At 39.0% G+C, this 20,485-nt stretch overlaps 1 protein-coding gene and 1 non-coding gene across 3 annotated transcripts; both read right to left on the reverse strand.

The window, feature by feature from the left end:
• Positions 1–3,468: 3,468 nt before the first annotated feature.
• On the reverse strand, positions 3,469–18,588 carry LOC114350075 (homeobox protein vnd). 2 transcript variants are annotated; one of them, XM_028300723.1, is made up of 3 exons: positions 18,271–18,588; positions 7,668–7,876; positions 3,469–4,911 (listed from the first exon to the last, which is right to left on the reverse strand). In XM_028300723.1, the coding sequence occupies exons 1-3, from the start codon at positions 18,414–18,416 to the stop codon at positions 4,313–4,315; spliced, it is 954 nt and encodes a 317-aa protein (XP_028156524.1). In that variant the 5' UTR covers positions 18,417–18,588; the 3' UTR covers positions 3,469–4,312. The 2 variants fall into 2 exon arrangements, with proteins under 2 accessions (XP_028156524.1, XP_028156523.1); XM_028300722.1 differs by lacking the exon at positions 18,271–18,588 and adding an exon at positions 9,659–9,950.
• Positions 18,589–19,533: 945 nt separating this feature from the next.
• On the reverse strand, positions 19,534–19,606 carry TRNAR-CCU (transfer RNA arginine (anticodon CCU)). The gene has a single exon. It is a non-coding gene; the product is annotated as a tRNA-Arg (tRNA).
• Positions 19,607–20,485: the final 879 nt, after the last annotated feature.

Below are 20,485 nucleotides of genomic sequence, written 5' to 3' on the forward strand. Positions count from 1 at the left end.
CTCCATACAAAAACACCGGTCAAGTATCAAACGTTTCAATTTAAAAGTTGTGCTATGGCTGGTAGATATTATTGAAGCTAATTAAAGTGGGCTGTTAAGGTGTAGTGCATACGAAACACCCGCTCTTATCGCTTTCGAGCCGAGTGCACACTGACCGCTCGTCCATCATAACATTTATTGCGCCTACATCGACAATATTGCGCGCCATACGCCGGCTTCCGGGCTCCACACAGCCAATAACCAAACTTAACTCCAACGCAACAGCGCTCAAAATAAATCAGCTGGGATCACACAAAATCAATACACCCCGAAGTCATTACGGCGGTCATACCGCTCAACCCTGTATGCTCAGAGAATAGATTTTGAACTTTGTTTGTTTTCCAGCAAGGTATATTTTTGTGGAGTGCTGTGAAAGAACAAGATATTTCGATAATATTTCAGTGGGCGAGTTGCGGCTATAATGTGCACCATCAGAGCCACGGTGCACTTCCGTATCGTCCGAGGACCAACAGATAAGTTGACTGATTGTAACACAAGTGTCATCAAGTGTTTTTGAACGTAATGGTCCGAGGATAAATGTCATAAAATTCAGACCCACATAATACTCGCAGTTATAATGTACGCGCAGTCATTTGTTGTTTTACGCTGCTATTTTAAAGATACCTACGAGTATAAGTTTTGTTATTCATGTAGGTTTAAGGAAAACTGTAGATGAACAGTAACTGTTTGAAGATTCACGCTTCATGAATCGACGTAGGCATCCACGACATCACAAGCCTTTCAACGCAAGAATTCATAAGCGTTTTTCACGATAATTCAATCTTGCACTCCAACCAAGCACAATTTTGCATGGTTTTCCATTTGTGTGTCCCAACTGGAAATCTTATCTAGGACTTCCAAATTCCAAAACGAGAAAGTTGTTTTTCCATAAAGGCTCATTGCTATTGTTATTAATGCTACGAGTTGTCGTAGCATTTCTCGTAGCAAATTCAAAAGCGCTTTTATTTTTCATGGGAAAATTACTAAAAAACACCGAGATCTAAAAGTATTCTGCTAACTACTGCTAGGTATTTAATTAAATTTGTTTGTTTTCAGCCTATATTTTTCAATAAATAGTTAACTAGAAAACAGTAGATTGTTCAGTAAGTATGCAGAGCTAATTATTCATCAAGAAACTCAAAAAAATTTTTATAAATGAGTATAAAAGACAGAAATATTTTCAAATATGTACATATAAAAAGTAGTACCTACCTTCTTAGCTTCCTAAGTGGCTGTTGATACAAAATTGTAGAGCTGTTTACCCAACACACTCTCCACCCAAATCACAGAATGCTTCCAATAGTAATTACCTGGCACAATATGTGGAACTTAACAACAAACTGTCCCACGTGTGGAGGCTGTATTTGTTGTTGCTAATCGGCTTAGCGTCGACAATTGAAGGCGTTTGATCGAAATAATTCACAGTTTGTACGCCATTGAGTCGCCGAAGGGACTTTTGTTGGAGTGACGCTGTTTGTTTAGCGAGCGCTACTCTTTGTCGCGTTTCCAGTAGTGTGGCGTTCTCCTGTCATCCTTTGTGGGCTGACACATACCTTTGGCACTTAGACGCTGGTTTTTGCAATACCTTACCAGGTTTAATTGTGGAATGGTTTAAATTAACACAAATACAAAGCACACAAGTCGCGGCGGGCGTTACTTTCGGAAAAAGTAAACATCTTAGTAAACACATCATCTTTGTTGTTGTAGAAGGTGTTTTTTGCAGCGAAATATAATTTCGACTGGCTAAAAGCAATAAAACACTGCAAGGTAAGAACTGATTGTCTTTATGTAGGTACCGCACGCCTCTGATAGTTGCCGCTCTCTTCATACCTCTATGTTTAGAAAGCATACATTACATTTAGTTTTGTATTTAGTTAACTATACAGTTTAGCCTCTCCCTTTAATACAAAATTAATATATTTCTCTAATTTTATTTTATTTTGATGCCTACATTTCTCATGAAGATCAAAAATAACATTAAGTCATTAAGGTATTATTTTATCTTCAGTTATTTTATAATATAATCAATCAGCTGAAATGTTTTTGCAATGGGCTATTCAAATACAGCATGTGCTTGTATTTATTGAGCACAGTCTTCTAAATCATAAGTTTATACTTTGTATGTAATGTGCTTAGGAGTTGTTTGGTCCTAAACTAATATTTCATAATCAATTTATTTAGAAATCTCAGTAACGAGTAATCTGTTATCCATCACCATCCGACACGTAGCAACGCAACAAATAGAACAGGTGAGGAGACTGCGGTATTTCAGTAATCAGGTCGCAGTATCGCGCGATTAGATACTGCGGCGCAAACACACAACGCAAACAATGATCGGCGAGGATTGACCGATCTAACCTGTTGTCAACTACTGCAGAACTGAGCCTGTGAGTAGGTACCCAATCGTTAAAAAGAAGAAAGTGAGGTCTAAACTACAAAAAACATTCAAAACTCGATTCATCGCCCGTCATAGATTGGTGTAAGTAATGATGGCATTCAACTAAGATCAAGACCCTTAAAATTTAAACTTGAAAATGAATCTAATTTCGATATAGTACAATACTCCAAACTTTATTAAAACTCAAGTAGGTACCTTATATTCCTAAAAAGAAATAAGTATCTACTTACACAGATTAGCCCCGATAACAAAATGCACCAATGTAACTAGGTATAATAAAAAAAATTCAAGCGTATTATTGCAACTCTATTCTCTCTAGTCATTTCATAAAATTTCGAGTCCAAGACTTTGATGCTGCACGCACGCACATGCACTCTACTTAGTCACTTGGAAAATCACACTTGAATGAAAAACTCTCATGAAAAGTTATTTTATGTTTCTGTAACTACTTATTTATCACAGAAAATGTACCTATCTATTATTCTTTAAAAGGAAAAAATGAAAGCAGTCCTAGTTAAAATAAAATTCTTACGTGTATGTTTAGTCTACCCTACCCACCCTTTCCAAAGACATAGCTACATTTTATCCCGGAAACTCCGAAGAAAGCACGATCATATTTTTTATGTTCCAAAGGAAATGGACGCTGTAGCGCAAGAAATTTGCATTATCCCAATATAAAAAGAAAATATGAGGTTTTAAATTAACCTTGACAACATAACAAACTATGTACTTTTTAAATACTAGTGTACCTACTCTATATTCAATTTTAATTTTATTATATACCAGTAGTATTATTAAATTGCCAATGTCTGTCTCACTTGGTAGGACTTCCAGCAACATAACATGATTTTCCTCTTTTATTTTGTGTTTATTGAAATTGTGTAAACAGTAAATGTATTTTATGTTAAGGTTATAATAACTGAAGATGGAAACTGACTTAACCCAAATTATAATAAAATTTAAATACGAGTATGAACATGGAGTTGATATTTTATCACCTTTACTATAGCATAAATAATGAAACAACAAGATACATTCAATCAATTTAATATTCTCATAATAATTTATATGTAACACGTTTTTACAATCTTATTTACGGTTTTCTGTAGAGTACGATGTGTGAAAATAGTATTTGGAATGCTAGAAAATACTGTGTGATACATGGGCACGATGACGTGAACCAGGTCGCGCGCTGCAAGTCCAGCTTGATAACTCACAAACCCTTATGTACAGAATATACACCAATAACTCTACTCATATCTCGGCCCATATAATATAAAACTTTGTTATCTGGAATATACATAAATAACTATCCACTAAGCATATTTATTCGACTATGATAATACTGCACCTTAACGCTAAATATTGCATTTTGATAAAATCTGGTCATTTCTCATAATAATATTCAAGTAACTAACCACCTCAAAAGCTTTTTACATAAATATACAACGTCCATTATTACGATGGAATGTACTCAATCACTATAATTATCGCCTAATTAATTAGAAACTTTCCAAATAACCATATTGGCTCATAGATTCGTTAATTTTATTCGTCTAAAATTAGATGGTAATATAATACACATAACTAGGAACTCCAGATACCTTTAAATTTTAAATAAAGTGCCGCTTGTCGACACTGACCATACTTTAGTATTCGAGTTACTTTTGAACCAATCAATACTACACAGGTAACAATTTTAAACTTAAATCTCATTACGGAATTTTTCCGAAAACGTATGGCGCGGTATCTTCACAAACATCGCCGACGATAACCGGTGTCAAACGATAATCAGATGTGGCTTCGCTGATATTTGCGGACATATCGCGTCATTGGACTAGCAAAACACTGGGTCGAGCGGTGACGCGCGCGTGATCACCACCAACAGCCGCTGGGCTGCGACGCGTGGCCCGCCACCGGCGGCTGGTGGTGCATGGGCTGGTAGGGCGGCAGCGACATGCCCAGCGGCGGCAGGCCGTCGGGCTTGCCCAGGCACGGCCGCCCGTCTTTCACCAGCACGGGCACGGCCACGCGGCGCGGCGAATTCAACCCTCCGACGTTCATATCATGAGCCCCTTTCTCCTGCACCGCCCGCTTCGTCTTGTATCTGTGGTTCTGGAACCATATCTTGACCTGAGTGGGCGTGAGGCGTATTAGGCTTGCCAGGTGTTCCCGCTCGGGAGCCGAGAGGTACCTCTGCTGCCGGAATCGTCTCTCTAATTCGTAGGTCTGCGCTTTTGAGAAAAGAACACGTCGTTTGCGTTTCTTGTGAGCCATGTTCGGGTCAGAGTTGTTGTTCGGTGGCTGGTCAAGTTCAGTGTCGTCGTCGTGGTCGATATCGTGGTCGTTGTCGTGGTCGTGGTCGTGGTCGACGCGAGGGTCGGTGACGTTGGGCGAGGCGGCCGAGGCGCCGATGTACGACAGCTCGGATGCTCTAGATGTACTGTCAGGACTCGCTTGCTGTCCGATAATACCTACGACAAACAAAAACCATTTTAAAAATAAATTATTATTAATACCATTCACACGGAATAATAATATAATCATTGGAGTGTGAGAAACATTTCATTCAACAGCGTAATAAAAACAAGTAGCATTAAAACCGCTAAACAAAATGCTACACTAAACACTCGCATCTAAATCTCCACTTAATCTGTAGGGGTGAGCTCTATTTAACTGCAACTAGTGTTCTCATCCAGCGGATAAATAATGGGACGTGAAAAAAAAATCTGCAAATATGGTTGGTATTGTTTGGCGCCCCTTCTCGCGCTGGGCGGGCGGCTGGGCGTGGCGCCCCCTCCGCCCGCAGCTGGCGCTATTGTTCGCGCGGTCCTGCTTACCTCAATAAGCGCATCCAGGAAACTTAATAACAGTCCGTCTCACGTAACGGGTTTATCTCTGATAGAACGGTTAAACGACATCGAATTAAAACTTGATCCGAAGTAAGACTGTAGAGAAAGCGGACAATTTTATTTACTTTTAATTATTTAATTTACTGTTAATACACATTTGCAGTAAAAACTCTACATTGCATTGGTAAGTATCTCCTCAACTATTACTACAATTTCGTAACATTCACTTTAGCTGAAAACGTTGTAATTTGCCAAGTAGTGACTACGAAATGGTCTAAGCTCTACGTATCTCCAAATCGACCCCACCAAATTAACCGCACGACTTCCATAACCGATTCAATTATTATAACGACCTAACTATCCGCATCCATCTCGCAATGATACGTGAACAATGTCTAGCCATAATATGGCTGAATAAAGAACGAATAGCATCCCTAACAGCCGCAAACAATGTAATTGATCTGCAGCTGCCTGTCAGTGTCATTTATTGGCGACATTCGCGCCCCTGCGACTAGTCGCGCCCCCATTACACGGGGCGTGAACGACTGAACGTGCCGTGGGGAACATTCGTCTATATAAATTAGCCTAACCGGTCTTTAAAGAGAAAAGATGGCGAATTTGTCACTAAAATACTCATACAAATGATGCAGTGCGCTGCTCTGAAACTTGAGCTAACTCCTAGCAAGTATAAACATGAATGCTACTTGAAAAAATCTTTAAAGTCCATGTCCAATACTCTTGAAAGATTTAAGAGTGTTATCGTTAAAAGAGTATTCCACGTAAAACCAACGATGTATCTCACTCAAGCTTACATAAAACAATCAAATATCAAAATAAGTCCGTGTTAGCGTGGTCAGAATCGGCCAGATTGATCATCACGAGACAAAAGCGAACAGCAATCGAAAGTACAATGAGTGCCGAAACTGTTAGAGATAAGCGATAAAAATAATTAATGACAACAACCAGATTAGCGGCGGAACACTCAACTGGAGGAGCATTTCAAAAATTAATCTCTGCCTCTCCAAAGCTACTACCAAACGACTATTATTTCGAGTGGGTCAACGCACTTTAGCACGATAATTTGACAACGCGCACTTTGCGCGTCGATGCCGATAAGTACAATGACAAGTATAATCGACTAATCAAAGATTAACAATAATAACTTTGTTGTAAATCAGAACTAATTCTTGTTGATCCGCGGTAATGATACAAATTTTCGATAAGTAATTAAAATTAGAATAGAATACCTATTCTTTTAATTATCAATTAGCGAGATACTATGCAGTATCATGTCTTTTTGTGGTTTTGTTTTAATATACTCGTAAAATATGGTAGGTAGGCACATAAACCTAATTTAACGATTATCATGCCTGTGATGAAACAATAATTTACAGGAAGTTCGACATATAAGTTGCTTATCTGACAAAAGCTTATATAAAAATTATTTGTCGGTAACATCAGAGACACAAAGGACATAATATATCTTAACTAGGTGATTGTCAACAATTTTTAGATTTAAACACTGCGGCTTATAATCCAAATGTCAATTTTATCTATCGCATATCAAGATAAAAACATTTTTGGCATAAAACACAGTTTGTGTATATGTAGTTGGGTAAACTTGATACCAGTCGCTGATAACGTTTTGATGATGATGATACTACTATCTTGCCGGGACTTCGTTCACCTTTAGATATGTTATTGTAACATACGGGTAATATAAAAGCTGTTATGTTAATACAGTTTAATCGAATTCCGTTATAGTTCTTGCGTCTTCGATGCCTTTTAAACATGATTAAACGAATGTAAAATATTATAAATACCATACTTTCTAAAAAAAAACATTTACTGTGTCTTATTAATGTTTTCGTAATTAATTTAATCTTATATTTCCATAATATTGTAAAGAGTCTCTCAAAGTACTCATCACAGAGCTGATGCTCAAATCAGGTAGAGTGGTTTGCTAACGTATACTTTGACTTTGACTTTTGACTTTGACTTTGATGATAGACTCTAAATAACTTGTTTTAGATGACATATTATTACGGTAGTCTTTATTTGCGTTTGGGTCAATGAGTGCTGCAGTGGAATTCGCATTTTAAGAAATGCATTATAGCAAGCAAGATGACTGAAAGAGTGGTCAAAAAACACGGTGATAATAGCTGGAGATCACTATATTTTATGAGGAAGGATGAGTACTAATGTACAACGAGTCAGGCTAAGAATAATGTTGGTGTACCTATTCATCATGGATCTTATATTTAAAGCTAGTATTAAAAATTGAAGATAAAGACGCTGAATACTTTGATCATTAACGAAAGCTGCCTGATGATCAAGCTACCTAGAAAATGGCCAATGTTACTGATAAGAATATTTACCATTTCCCTCGTGGTGGTCTAACGTCAACCAAGGCTGGTGGTGCCTCAAGAGGTCGTGGGGGTAGTGTTGGGCGGGCGGGTAGGGCGGCAGCTCCAGCGAGCTAAGTGGCTGCGTGGGCGCCTCCAGCCCCTTGCCCTCGTTCAGGCCGAGGATGTCCGAGATCTGGAACCCAGGCCGCTGGCCGGGCATCTTCATGCTGTCCAGCAAACTGTAAAGAAAGTAATCGTTAGTAATGGAAAAATTTAAAAACGTATACCGTATGTTTTAGTATAAGACTTGACCTTATAATTTGTTGTTCTCTATCAGTTCTAAGAGTATCAAGAACAACCTTTACCATGAAATATACCGTAAGTAAGTATGTAATACATGTTTTCAGTCGCTTCTGTTTTTCTACGTGTTTTCTTGTGCTACGTTATGTATTTTAATCAATTTCGTTTTGCGTGATGTCCCATTGTTATAAATAATTCCTTATTTCAAACAAAAAATAAAAATAAATCAGTCCTATTGACAAGCTAATTAATTAATTTGATAGCTCTTCAGGAAAAAAGTTTTATTTGGTATTTGCTTTGAAATACGAGTAGGTACGTATAATGTGATGCATGTTATTATTAACAAGCTCTATAAACTCGTTTGATTTTTCATTGGAAAAAAAACTTAATTACCTAAGTTATTTGCTTTGAAATATAAATGTGGTTGGTATTTATTGCTTGATTGATGATACCTATTTCAACCTAAATCATCAGCCGCATTGCATTCGTATCTTTTCCTTGCTTGCAGAAGCAGCATCAAATTCAAGTGGCAGCCGCGTTCGATTTCAAGTGGTGTTTTGTAAACACACGTCGATAATACGACCCGTCTACTTAGTGGGAGTTTAATATCATTGTTTAGTAAGAGTGTTATGATAACATGGCTCCACTTATTCTGGAACTAACCCGTTTTTACGAACTGAAATGAAATAAGCCTAATTCATTTTATTCTCAAGTAGGTAAACCATTACATGATAAACACATAATTAAATACCCACTACAGATAAAAAGCAAAACTTAGATTTCAGTGGAATTAATCTAAGCCTTTAATCATAAATCAGTAAGACGTTTTACTCATTGATGAACAAAGAACCTAATAAACTATTTTGTAAAAGATTTAAACAAGGCTACAATTCCAGCTTCACATAAAATACTGGCATACCTACATTTGTTAAATTGAAGAGAATAAAACCTACGGAGACTCTACAACTTCTATAACGCAAGTAGAAGATTGAATAATTCATCTAACAAGCAGCCGGCACACCTGATGGATGTAATTGAAAGAAAACGACATTCCATCAATTGACGCTGCGCTAAAGAGGCTCTCCACAGTACGTGACACATATAAAGAGTCCGTCGTAAAGAATCAATGGTAAAGAGGCTGTCTATTAATACGTCAAGTTGTTGCGTTTGTCCGTGAAGCGGCGGAGTCCGTACGTGACGCCGTGAAAGGCGGCGCTCAAAGGGACTCAGCAGGTTGTAAACAGGACGATTAACGATGCCTCTCTAAGAGGTGCAAAAACTGTCACATGAGGTGTCACGATTCGGGATAAAATCGTAAATCCTTTGCCCAACTGTAGCGAGACACGTACAGTTTATTTAACTTCTCTAGATTTATTATGATCAAACTTGTGACTATTAATTTTCTATAGGTAACACCAAGTTCCAGTCGAGTTTCCAACAAAATATAAATGCAGTGTTATTGGAGCCACCAGTTTATAAACACGTGACTCAGAACTGCTACCATTGTATGTTGGATCACATTTCTCGCTTTGCTTTCGTTCTGAGAAATTAAAAGTAACACCTATTGTTATACTAAAATTTAAAACGGATATCGTTTGAGTGTTCAGATTAACTGAAGCTTTCTATCAATTAACTAGAGCTTTTAAGTCCTTCAAGCTTAATTTCAGGTTTCACGTAATGTTCACTGATGATCACTTAGTGTGCGGCAAGTCCTTGCTCACCCGGGGAACGCGGAGCGGAAGGCGGCCGGGTAGAGCGCCGGCAGGAAGGCCGGGCCCCACGGCGGCAGCAGGATGGGGCTCCAGGCCAGCAGCGACGCCGGCGGCAGCAGCGGCGGCGGCGACCGCGCGCTCTCGCCCTCCTCGCACTTCATCTCCCGACCGGGAGAGCTCGCCTTCGGGATAATCTTGACGAGTCACTCGACACCCGTGTAACACGTGCTGCGCCTCGCGACGCCGCGTCTACACTGAACGACCCTCGAGTGGCCCTCGGGGTGAAGAACACCCCGCGCCGCCCTCGTGCCTCGACAGCCTACTCAGCTCCGGACTAGCCTCGAGGGTGCTCCACTGACCCCGGCCAATGGCGGGCGCGCGCGCGCTGGGCGGGACCCGCGCCGGCCAATCCCGGCCGCCGCAAGCCTTCTCGACAAAAAAATTGGAGTATACACTTTGAATAGAGGAGCTTTCGACGGTGCGCGTTATGTTATGTCGCTTTTTGTAATGAGAGCGAGCGCTAAGCCCATTGTTGAGCCGGTTCGTTATGGACGCCGCTCTAAATGCCCGGATAACGATTTTCACTTAGAGTGTTTTTAATAAAACCGTGTAAGCTCATGTTTTGAGAACGTTTCTAATATTTTTTCATGGGTCGTCCCTAGCTTAACGTTGGAGTGATTATTCGTACTTCTGAAATTATATTTGTTGTTATTTCAATAGACTATTTTTCTATAGGGATGTATTTGATAAATGTTTGGTATAAATACCTACTCGATATATTTTTTTTTGTTTCACTTGGGTCTTGGGAATATTTTTTGCAGTTTTTGGGGTTTTCTTGTAAATCGTCTAGTGCCCAACATGTGCAAGTACTTAGCACATTGTCGTCGAGAGACAAAAGCGAGGTTCTGCGAACAGGTACAGAGGCCGTATCTTAAGGCTGCACGTGTGCGCTAGCATTGTCTCAGTGCTTTTGTGATTGTTTATTCAACTTTTGGGTCTCGTTCCAACTTAAAGTGATCAATTGGCAATATCGAACAGCCAGCATAAAAATTAACAGTACAATACTCTTAAAGTTGCTTAGATGTTGGTTGTTAAAATTTGAATAGCTTTTATAATTATGCAGATGGTTCCGATTGTATTGTTTTGGTATTTTTCGTAGTAAGTATGTCATGTACATAAATAGTATCATAAAATACTGTGCTTTTGTACTGTCCAAAACTTCACCTGATTGTACTAATGAAACATCGATTTACAATAAAATATTGACTCTACCAACGCCAAGTACCTCCCTACCAATGTTCTTTTAACTGACCATATTATTTGTATCGGTTAATATGTAAAGTCCTTGAATACTTCAATCAAATATAGCCCTATGAATGAAGATAAAAGCTCTTCGTACCAAAGCACACGTCACATCAGTACCGTCTCTACATTTAAAAATTGCCGCATTTCCCTAGCTTCTGCTGTATTGTTTAAAGTTTGGCAGCAAAAAGTGCCTTATTCAAACACTTTAACTTATTCGCAGGCTCATTGCGGGATAATAGAAGTTTGTTTTACGACAGACATGCAGGTGTGCAACAAGCGATTACGAGAACAAAAAGGTACTCTCACAAAAAGAAGAAGATTAGCGATTAGCTCATAAAATAACAGTAAGGTATTTTTGCAGTCTTTTATTTTTATCAGAACCATGCTGTCCTTTTGAACTGTTTTTATATTATTAAAATACCAGTGTAGCTGTAATTAAGTATAAAACGTTATTAATTAAAGTACCTAAATACCTACTCGTAGCTACGCGTAGTAACGTGGCACTATTTCAATTTTCTTCAAAAATCTTTATCTACACTATATTGATGACAAAGATTTTTCATATTTAAATATTAAAAAATTTTGTATTGAATCACTCGGCATTCGACAGAAAAATTAGGGTTAGTAGTAGTTTCGCACGAATGTGCGAAACGTCTCCTTTCAATAATAATATTTTTTTAGTAGGCGTTTCGCCCGGATGTATTAAAAGTATTAAAATCGCGTGCGAATCGACTCCTTCGAGAACTAGTAATCTCATACTACTAGGTCTCAAAGAAGTCGATTCGCACGCGATTTTAATACATCCGGGCGAAACGCCTACTAAAAAAAATAATTATTAAAAGGGGACGTTTTGCACATTCCTGCGAACGAATTTCGTGCGAAACTACTACTAAACCTTAAAATAATTTACTAAAATCTTACAAGTAGGTACACAAAACGGTACTTACTTATGTGACTATAATTAATCCCGAACATAAATTATGTTATTTATTGTCGACATAAAAAGTTATGGTCGCACAAAATAAAACAAAAAGCTACAGAGGTATAACCTCTACATTAATTAAAGCATACAGTGTCATTTAGCTACGTTAGTTAGTAAACAAAACAGTTTAGTTAGTAAATAAATTCTGACTGAGGTGAGTTATGGTGTGGAGACTTAGAAGATTGGCTCTACATGAGATCTGTAGCTTTTTCACAGTGCGAGTCATACTTGACTGGGTAGTAATAAAGTTCGTTATAGATGTAATATTTTGGTACAATATTACGAAAATAACATCGTAACATCAGTAAAGAGAGCCAACTTCACTACCTGATTCATAACCAACAGCTGATGTACAAGCAAATCGATTCACATGCACAATTTCCATACAAAAGCAACAATAACAATGGGCAATTATTTATATCGGGAACCATCCCCTAAGTGGCGTGCACGAAATGTTTAATTGACTTATTGAGAATGAGTTTTTAAAATATCCATCGCAACAATCGCTGCCTGCTCATCGCATTAGGGGCAGTATACGCGAAGGATCAAACATGAATATAGATAGCTATTAGTTTACATTTTAATTATATCAAATAGTACGATAAGCTAAAAAAAATAACACGCTATATTGTTGCAAGTTCAAAAATAATCTGACGATTTTGCTGCACTTAAGAAAGTATGCATTTGCACGTCAAATTATGTAGAGGTATAAGATTAACGACAATTCATATCAAATGGAAAGTTTATCGACTGTAATCAGTTTTGTCGATCAACAATGTATACCGAAATCAAGGATTGTAACAAAGTATAATAGATTTGTAACTATAGAGTATTATTATGGCTTGGAAACAGTAGTGGCGAGTCTTTAGCTTCTAAGAAAAACACCTTAGTAGGAAAAAGGGTACAACCATTTAACGACGTACTTGAACAAAGTTTATTAAATTTTTCGATTGTTATGTTTAAAAATTCTAAGGTATCTAAGACAATTTTTCTAAAAATACTCTCTTTTTTTTTCAGTTTCACAGATAATTCCCTTCCCCAAAACCTTTCAAGTTAGGTAGCTTTTTATCTGACCGCGTCGTTTTTACTGTGAGGTAAGCTGCGAGGGCCAGATTTGTGAGGGGCGGCGGGCAGGTGCGATCGCCCTCTTTACACGGGTCACTGGGCGCAGGGCGCAACCTCTGCCTCCCACGGAGTGAGCGAGCTGCATCATAAATAATACTAATTGAGTGACATCACCTATGTTATAATAGAGAAACATGGGTCTCGAGTTCTCAACGCGACATCTCAAACGTCACTCATATCAAAATGTGTTTCTCTATTTTAGTTGAAATGTAACGCGAAAGTTTAAAATCTTGTATTACCTATGTTACTCTGAAACTGGTTATTTAACTTAATTATTAAATATTCTTTTAAAATTGAACGACAACTAACAAAGAACTCCTCCTCCCGCTGGGTTGTCTGATAGAGACCGCTTCCTAGCGATAAGACTTCCTAATTTGCGCTGTTTTAATTTTGTAATTTCTTTTATTTGCAGTTTTGCGTGGTGCAGAATAAAGAGTATACTACATTTTGAGTATACGCCAATTGAAAGCCCATTCACAAATCATATTTCAATATTAATGAGTGACTCTACATTGCATTCTTTTTTATTAATCACTTAATACTTAATCAAAAAAGCAAGTAAAAAATCTTAACCCCAAAAAGTTAACCATAAGGGTAATTGGCATAATGCTCATCCAATCCACAACACCTGCGCTATTGTAGTGTATTGGGCATTCATTACCGCACCAGATGTTCCGCCCTGGTGGTCAGTGCGAGGGAGCGCTTAATGAATTATTGTTATTTTACATTTAACTATTTAAGCTTCTCTTACTTAACTAAACTTACGGGATTTCTTGAACTCTACCTTTACATTTAATTTTTGTTAAAACTAGCTATAGCTACCATAAAACTGAAATGCAAGTTGCAAGCTTTCTTAAAACCCGTCCCAGCTAGGCTTTTTCACAAAAAATCCTCAAAACAATTCTGTTAGTCACAAATAATTTCAAAATCTGATTTAGCTTAAATAACTAGTAGCTTTGTCATGTTAGGTTCAATCAAATACAATGTTTGCATAAAACCTCGGTTTGTTGAAATAGCCTATCATTAGGCGCTTTATTCGAAAAGACGATCGTTCGTATTTGCGATGGTTAATGATAAAATAATGGGCTCTGATAGCAAGCACGATAGGAATGTAATTTGTGTAAAAGTAGAATATTATACTGAGGAACCCGCGCCACCCGTACCAAGCACCACCAACCGCGAGAAAAAACTACCCTATGACCAAACGGCAATTACTTCTCGCAGCGAGTACATACCGTCAGCAAATAGCTGAAAAACTTTATCCACCTACCTGTAACAAAGAACGACCTAGAATCAGGAACCCTGAGTTCAAGGTTAAAGAGCCTGTCACGGACGACATAAATCATGATCCCACACACCGTATTCGTGACCTAGATTAGATAGGAAAACAAAACAAATGAACAACGCACACACGTCCGTCAGCACCAGAGTTGCTAACCTGAATTTATTGCGGGCTTCTTTTTCCTAACTTCAACGGAAAGAGGCCAAGTCAATGGGTTTTCACGAATATTTTGTTATAGCAATCTGGTTAGGCGCATTGAGTCTAAATGGGCGGAAGCACGCTAGCTTGCGAAGAGGGTTTCCAAACCAATTAAGGGTTTCACGAAGGCATGGGAGAGCGAGCAGCTGGTGGATTACGAGCTCGATGGTACTCAGTGATCCGCCGCGACGGGCTATAAGTGTGGAACACGCAACTCCACCGCACTGCCAGTCTGTTTAAACCATTTCAACGCGAACGACTCTTACTACCTACTTTACTTACCTACCTACACTTGCAAATACTACAGCAAACTATGTTAGGGCACTGCAGAAATGTGCGTCACTATAGCTCTATCAATCAATAAAACGAATCCTATATGAATCATCGACATGATAGTGGCACTTGGTTTGGCTAGGCTTGGAAAATTAGTAGTAACAGTTATCTATGTACTTACCTAACAGAAATCAAAACGATTACACTAATTTCTTAAGGACCTACCTAGAACCTCGTGGTATTTTGCTGTATTGGTTAATGTCCTTATTTCATCTCTATTTAGTAAATTAGCCTAGGTGTTTATTAGTTTGCTTTATTGTTTCCTTCGAAAGTCCTTTCGAAGAGTCACATTCAAATCCATATTCGCGATAATTTCACTCATTTACGACTAGATGAGTGAATGTGTGTGTATTAACGAAGTCACTAGTGAAATAAATGTTTTACATAAAATTGTATCACCGGCTCTTAGGCAATTTCTGTCAGTGCACTTATTGCTAGTTGAATTTAGCCAGCCAAGTCGCATTTGGGTACTTCTCNCTGGTCCACCTCCAACCCAACCAGTCGGGTAAAGGGAAGACTCGAGTCGGTTGCTTGCACCTAGGGTTGAAATCACAAAAGCCGGACTTTGTGTTTCATTTTACCCTAAAAGCCGGACATGTGACCGGGGGGGGGGGGGTGCAATTAATGTCAATGTCAGCTCATGAGTGAGTACTATCATCATCGGTTGCTAACCAACATCCTGATGCGTGCACTTCATTATGATTTTGTAGCTCGACTTTCGCCTGGCGCGGTAACCAAATAAAAAGCCTAACAAAAGCCGGACAGGCCGGACAAGACCCTAAAAAGCCGGACGCCTGGCAACCCTACTTGCACCTGATCCTATACGCGAATCCCTTGATATACTGCCAGTAGCCAAGGCTGATACAAAGCTGCTGCTGCTGTCTGGGTTATCTTATGTAGGGCCTAAGCTAAGCTAAGTTAGGTCTAAGCGTAGTCCACAACGACCCATTAGGATCTTTATGTTCCATTTTTTTATTCCCTATCATCCAAAAAAATCCTATCCATTAAGTGAATTAAGCGTCTGAGTGAAAGCCTTCTAAGTCTTCTGATGCTGGATATGCTGACCCAAGCAGACCCATCCTTACAGTATTGATTCATGGACCCCACATGTATTCCACATGCTCGAGAGCTGTCTTCTGTAGTTAGGCCCATTTTGTGGGACATGTGGTTCGTTCTATAATGCCCAGTCTGCGTACCAGTAATTGCTTGGGCTTAGGTACCTTTTATTTCCGCTTAATGAGTTTTCTCCATGACCCTGTGTTTCCCTTTAGGGATGATTTGGAGAGGCTTATCTTATATCATTGGAGCTTTCCCATTCAGCACTGTGCTTCTTGGATATGGCCATATTATGGTTAAAGACACTTTATTTCTCATAAGAATACAGATTCACTTATTATTTTGGCCATGAGTTAAGCCGTTAGATAAAGGTAAGTATCAGTTCTGACCCAATAGGTATCGCCTCTGACCCTAGTTTCGCTAGACTGTCGGCTCTCCCATTGCATTTGATCCGTGTATGTCCTGGTATCCCACATCAGGGACACTTTTATGCCTTCCGAGTTCGTTCATCTTTAAGATTGCATCTAGAATAATTCTAGACTCAACCTTCACTGAGGCGATGGATTTTTGTTTGAGTGCTGTGGATCAGGATGAAAATATTGCGTTTTTTACACCCCTGTTCTTTAGTGCACACATAATAATTATAGCGTAGAATTCTGCTTGAAACACTGTAGCAAACCTCCTTAAGCGTTCACTATTCCGAAGTGTTTACAGTAGACGCCCGTTCCCGTTGCCATCTTTGCAGTGGCGGCGTAAGTCCTAAGGCACCCCCTGGTAACCCCCACGATTTTGGGGTTACCTACCGATTCCAAGATTGAAAGACAATGACATAGACCGCAGACTTGCTATGCAGATGCGCCAGTGAGTACTAATCTGTGCGACATGTGTCACCCTCTGATACTTGGCACCCGGGGCGCCCCCCCCCCCCTACGCCGCTACTGCATCTTTGAGCTGTCAGTAAACCAGATTAGGCTGTTCTGTTGGGATTTTGGTCCTCTTTTCTATCTATCCACTTACTTATTAGATCAATCCAAGGGGTTCGCGTATAGGATTAGTTACAAGCAACCGACTCAGTCTTCCCTTTACCCGACTGGTTGGGGTGGACCAGAGCCGATAGCAAGATGGGGAGCCTACATGGACCGGTTTGCCCGTAGCTGCCGAGGCTTGCCTGGAAATGGTGAGATGTAAGTGCAAGAAGTAGTGCAGAAGCTGGTGNGTACTATTATGTAGCTATTTATATTATGTTATTGCTATTTATCTATGAAAATAAGACAAAATATATGTTTTATAAACACTTAAGAGTCATTTACAGTAGTAAAGTTTGAAAAAAATATTGCTGTGAAGTACAGAATCACTTTCGTGGCATCAAAAAATTCAAAACGTTAAAGCTTCCAAACGAGACTCACTATTTGACTGATTTACTGAGAATACAATCTTCACATCAAGCGCTACAATGTTTGTTTACAAAAAGTTGAAATAAGTTAGAAATAAAATTCGCCACGAAGGTGACGATGAGAACCGTGGCGATGAGAAATAGCCATTTACGATGTAGGCGGGTCGCGTGCCACCCTGCAATGCACTCTAGTCTGGAAGGGACGTCAAATAAAACCTTCGTCAAAAGACAAAGGGTTGCACTTCTTCTCATTATGAAAATTCAGGCAAGTTTAAAGGCTACAGACTATGCAAAGCACTAAACTTTTTACTTAGGTACATTTCTTCAACTGTTACATAGGTATTAATATTTGTTAGTTGTTAAATACGTTCAACCCTAGTAAGAACCTACAATAATGTTACTTTGTTCTCAACTTTACAGTGACATTAATTTTCGTTACCTAGAACGAACTTTCCTGTTACTGCCTGTGATGTGAGTTAAAATTTTTAAATATTAACGTAAATTTTTACAAGCTAAACTCTGTGGCATCTTATGTAGCTGTTATAAGTAGGGTGATGCTAAAGTAATTAGCCTATACATAGTTATTGGCATATTGGATTGTTAATAAGTAAGAGACAAAAATATTTACTACATTGGACTGCGTATTGCTCAGAAAAAATATTTGTCTCTTTTCCTCTCTTAATAACTTCCATTAGGCTTGTTTCTTTTCATTTTAGGCAAGTTGGCCAATACTATGTATTGGCTAATTACTATAGCGATCACCCTAAATGTTTCTTTAGACCAAAAATGTATGGCCTGATCAGGATGGCTGTCCATTGTATCCTATTTTCAGTAAATCCCCTTAAGCAGACATTATTATAAATAACACCAACAAACTTCACGTTAAAGTGTCCCTAGGGAGCTATGGTCGTATTTATTAGAATGTAGAGTCGCTCAGCCTGACTTACGCATAGGAGTTGTATCTGTAGTCCTCCTCCATCTGCTGCTGGCGGATCTGGTAGCCCGGGTCGTACTCCGCGGGCGCGGCCCAGCCGTTGTCGTAGCCGTAGTAGTCCCCGTAGCCCATCTCGCCTTCGCCCATCATTCTCATCATACACTTGAACCACACTCCAAAACCACACAACCACCCACTTATAACAACCAAACAATTTAATGATAAATCCCAGGCGACAAAAAGTCCGATGGTCACCTTCCGCACGATATCAGGCGCAACTCGCCAGGCCGCAGATGGACTGCAAGCGATCTATCGACTGATCGATGCCTCATCGCCTTATCAATAAAATTGTATCCTTATCATATCTACCAGCTTTCCCCTGCGATATGGGACTTTTATGAAATACGACGGCGCACCGACCACGCCAATATTGCAGATAGAAGATAGCTTTATCATGTCAGATGTAATATTCTAGGTATACTACGTTAAACGTGCCAGTGTCAGCGGCGGACTTAAATCCAGGAATGACAGGTGACGATCTAAAAACCGTGATAAAAACAGAAACATGTTGGTTTTATGCTATTCCTTATCGATTAGAAGCGATATAGGTAGTAGTGCGTCATAGTTCTGTAAACTAGGTAACGCCTAACGATAATACCATAGAATTGTAAACCCGTGGCAAAACACATTCATTTTACGTAAGGCACACATGCTCAATAGAAATATGTATTAGAAAAGTCAATTAATCGAGTAACTAGCATAGTATGTAGATAAGACAAGCTTGCAAGCATGAAGTTTAAGATGTACCTAGTAGGTATTTCAATAAAGTAATTTAGGAAGCTTATTGTTTTATCAGAAATCTATTTAAAGCTAAATTTACAGAATGTTTAGTAATTTGGTATTATTTATGTTTATTTTTTTGGTTAAATGTGAAGAAATACAATTTAAAAATTTAAAGCAATAGCAATCAAAAAGGGTGACAAGGCATTTCAGCACCGCTGTAAGTGTATGTAGTCAGCTAACCACATCTTTACATAGGATTTTAGTTTCTTTCTAATAATATTTTGCAGTTTTTTTTATATTCTCCATAAACCTCACAATAAAAAGTAAAAAATATATAAAATTGTAATCTGAAATGCTAGTAGCTTCGGTTCCACTTCCTTGTACAAACTCTGCTATTTACATATCTATTTTAATCAAAGCTACTCATCGACATAGTAGCAGGTGTTACATTATGTGACAGTTACATTTACAAGTGTTACAAAAAGGCGATTGTTACCTCTGGTGGGACTCGAACCCACAATCCTCGGCTTAGGAGGCCGATGCCTTATCCATTGGGCCACAGAGGCGAGCGGCAGACCGGCGCGAGAGGCGCACCGCGTTCGGCGAGCCGCTTGCGTCACGCCGCGTCACGCGCTCTGTGCGGGTGCGACCACTGCGATAATTAACAGAAAGCTATTAGTCATAGCACTATCAACGCGCCATACGCTTTTTGCGGCACGGCCGTAGGTGTAGATGGCCCCGGTAACCGGATCTACTCGTTGCCGTGTTTAGATATTCATTCATTCATACTAGGATTGTAAGTGGAACAGTTATAGATGCTCTGACGCGTGGACATAGTATCGTCATCTTCGGACTTGCGTAAATCTGAATGTGGTGGGGTATGAACCTAATCTAGCAATGAGTTTAAGCTTCCCGAAACTTGGTATTCGATTTGATTAAAAACCTGTACTCCTACTGACTGTTGACTGGGAGAAACTGCCCAATAGATGAAAATGTTTGTCTTTTGAACTGAGCTTTCCGTATTTTTTTTACTTTAACTTAAGTATTATACTTACTTATTCGGAACTAGTAAATCCCACTCTACTACTCTACCACACTGCTGAGGTAGATATATAGCATTTAGCAGCGGTAGGATTAGAACCCGCAACCCGGAATCGCAGTTGGGAGCCGTAATTACCGTGTGAAAGAGTAGTCTAGTCGTAACTAACATATAAGTTCAGAAATCATTACCGGTAAGTATGTAAGTCGAAGTAAGTAAGCCTCACGAAGAGTCGGTACAATCCACTCTAATAATGTAATATGAAATATCTCCCTAAGTTTTTCATAAATTGAAGCAAAAAGTCCACTTTTGTTACTGATTTGCATGATATACTTACGTAACGTAACGTTAATTACATCCACTTGTATCGAATCGAATAATAAACAAGTGAACTATGTCACTATTT

This window comes from Ostrinia furnacalis, unplaced genomic scaffold, assembly GCF_004193835.3.
Source record: "Ostrinia furnacalis isolate ACB-3 unplaced genomic scaffold, ASM419383v2 OfSCF0780, whole genome shotgun sequence".
Taxonomy (NCBI): Eukaryota; Metazoa; Arthropoda; class Insecta; order Lepidoptera; family Crambidae; genus Ostrinia; species Ostrinia furnacalis.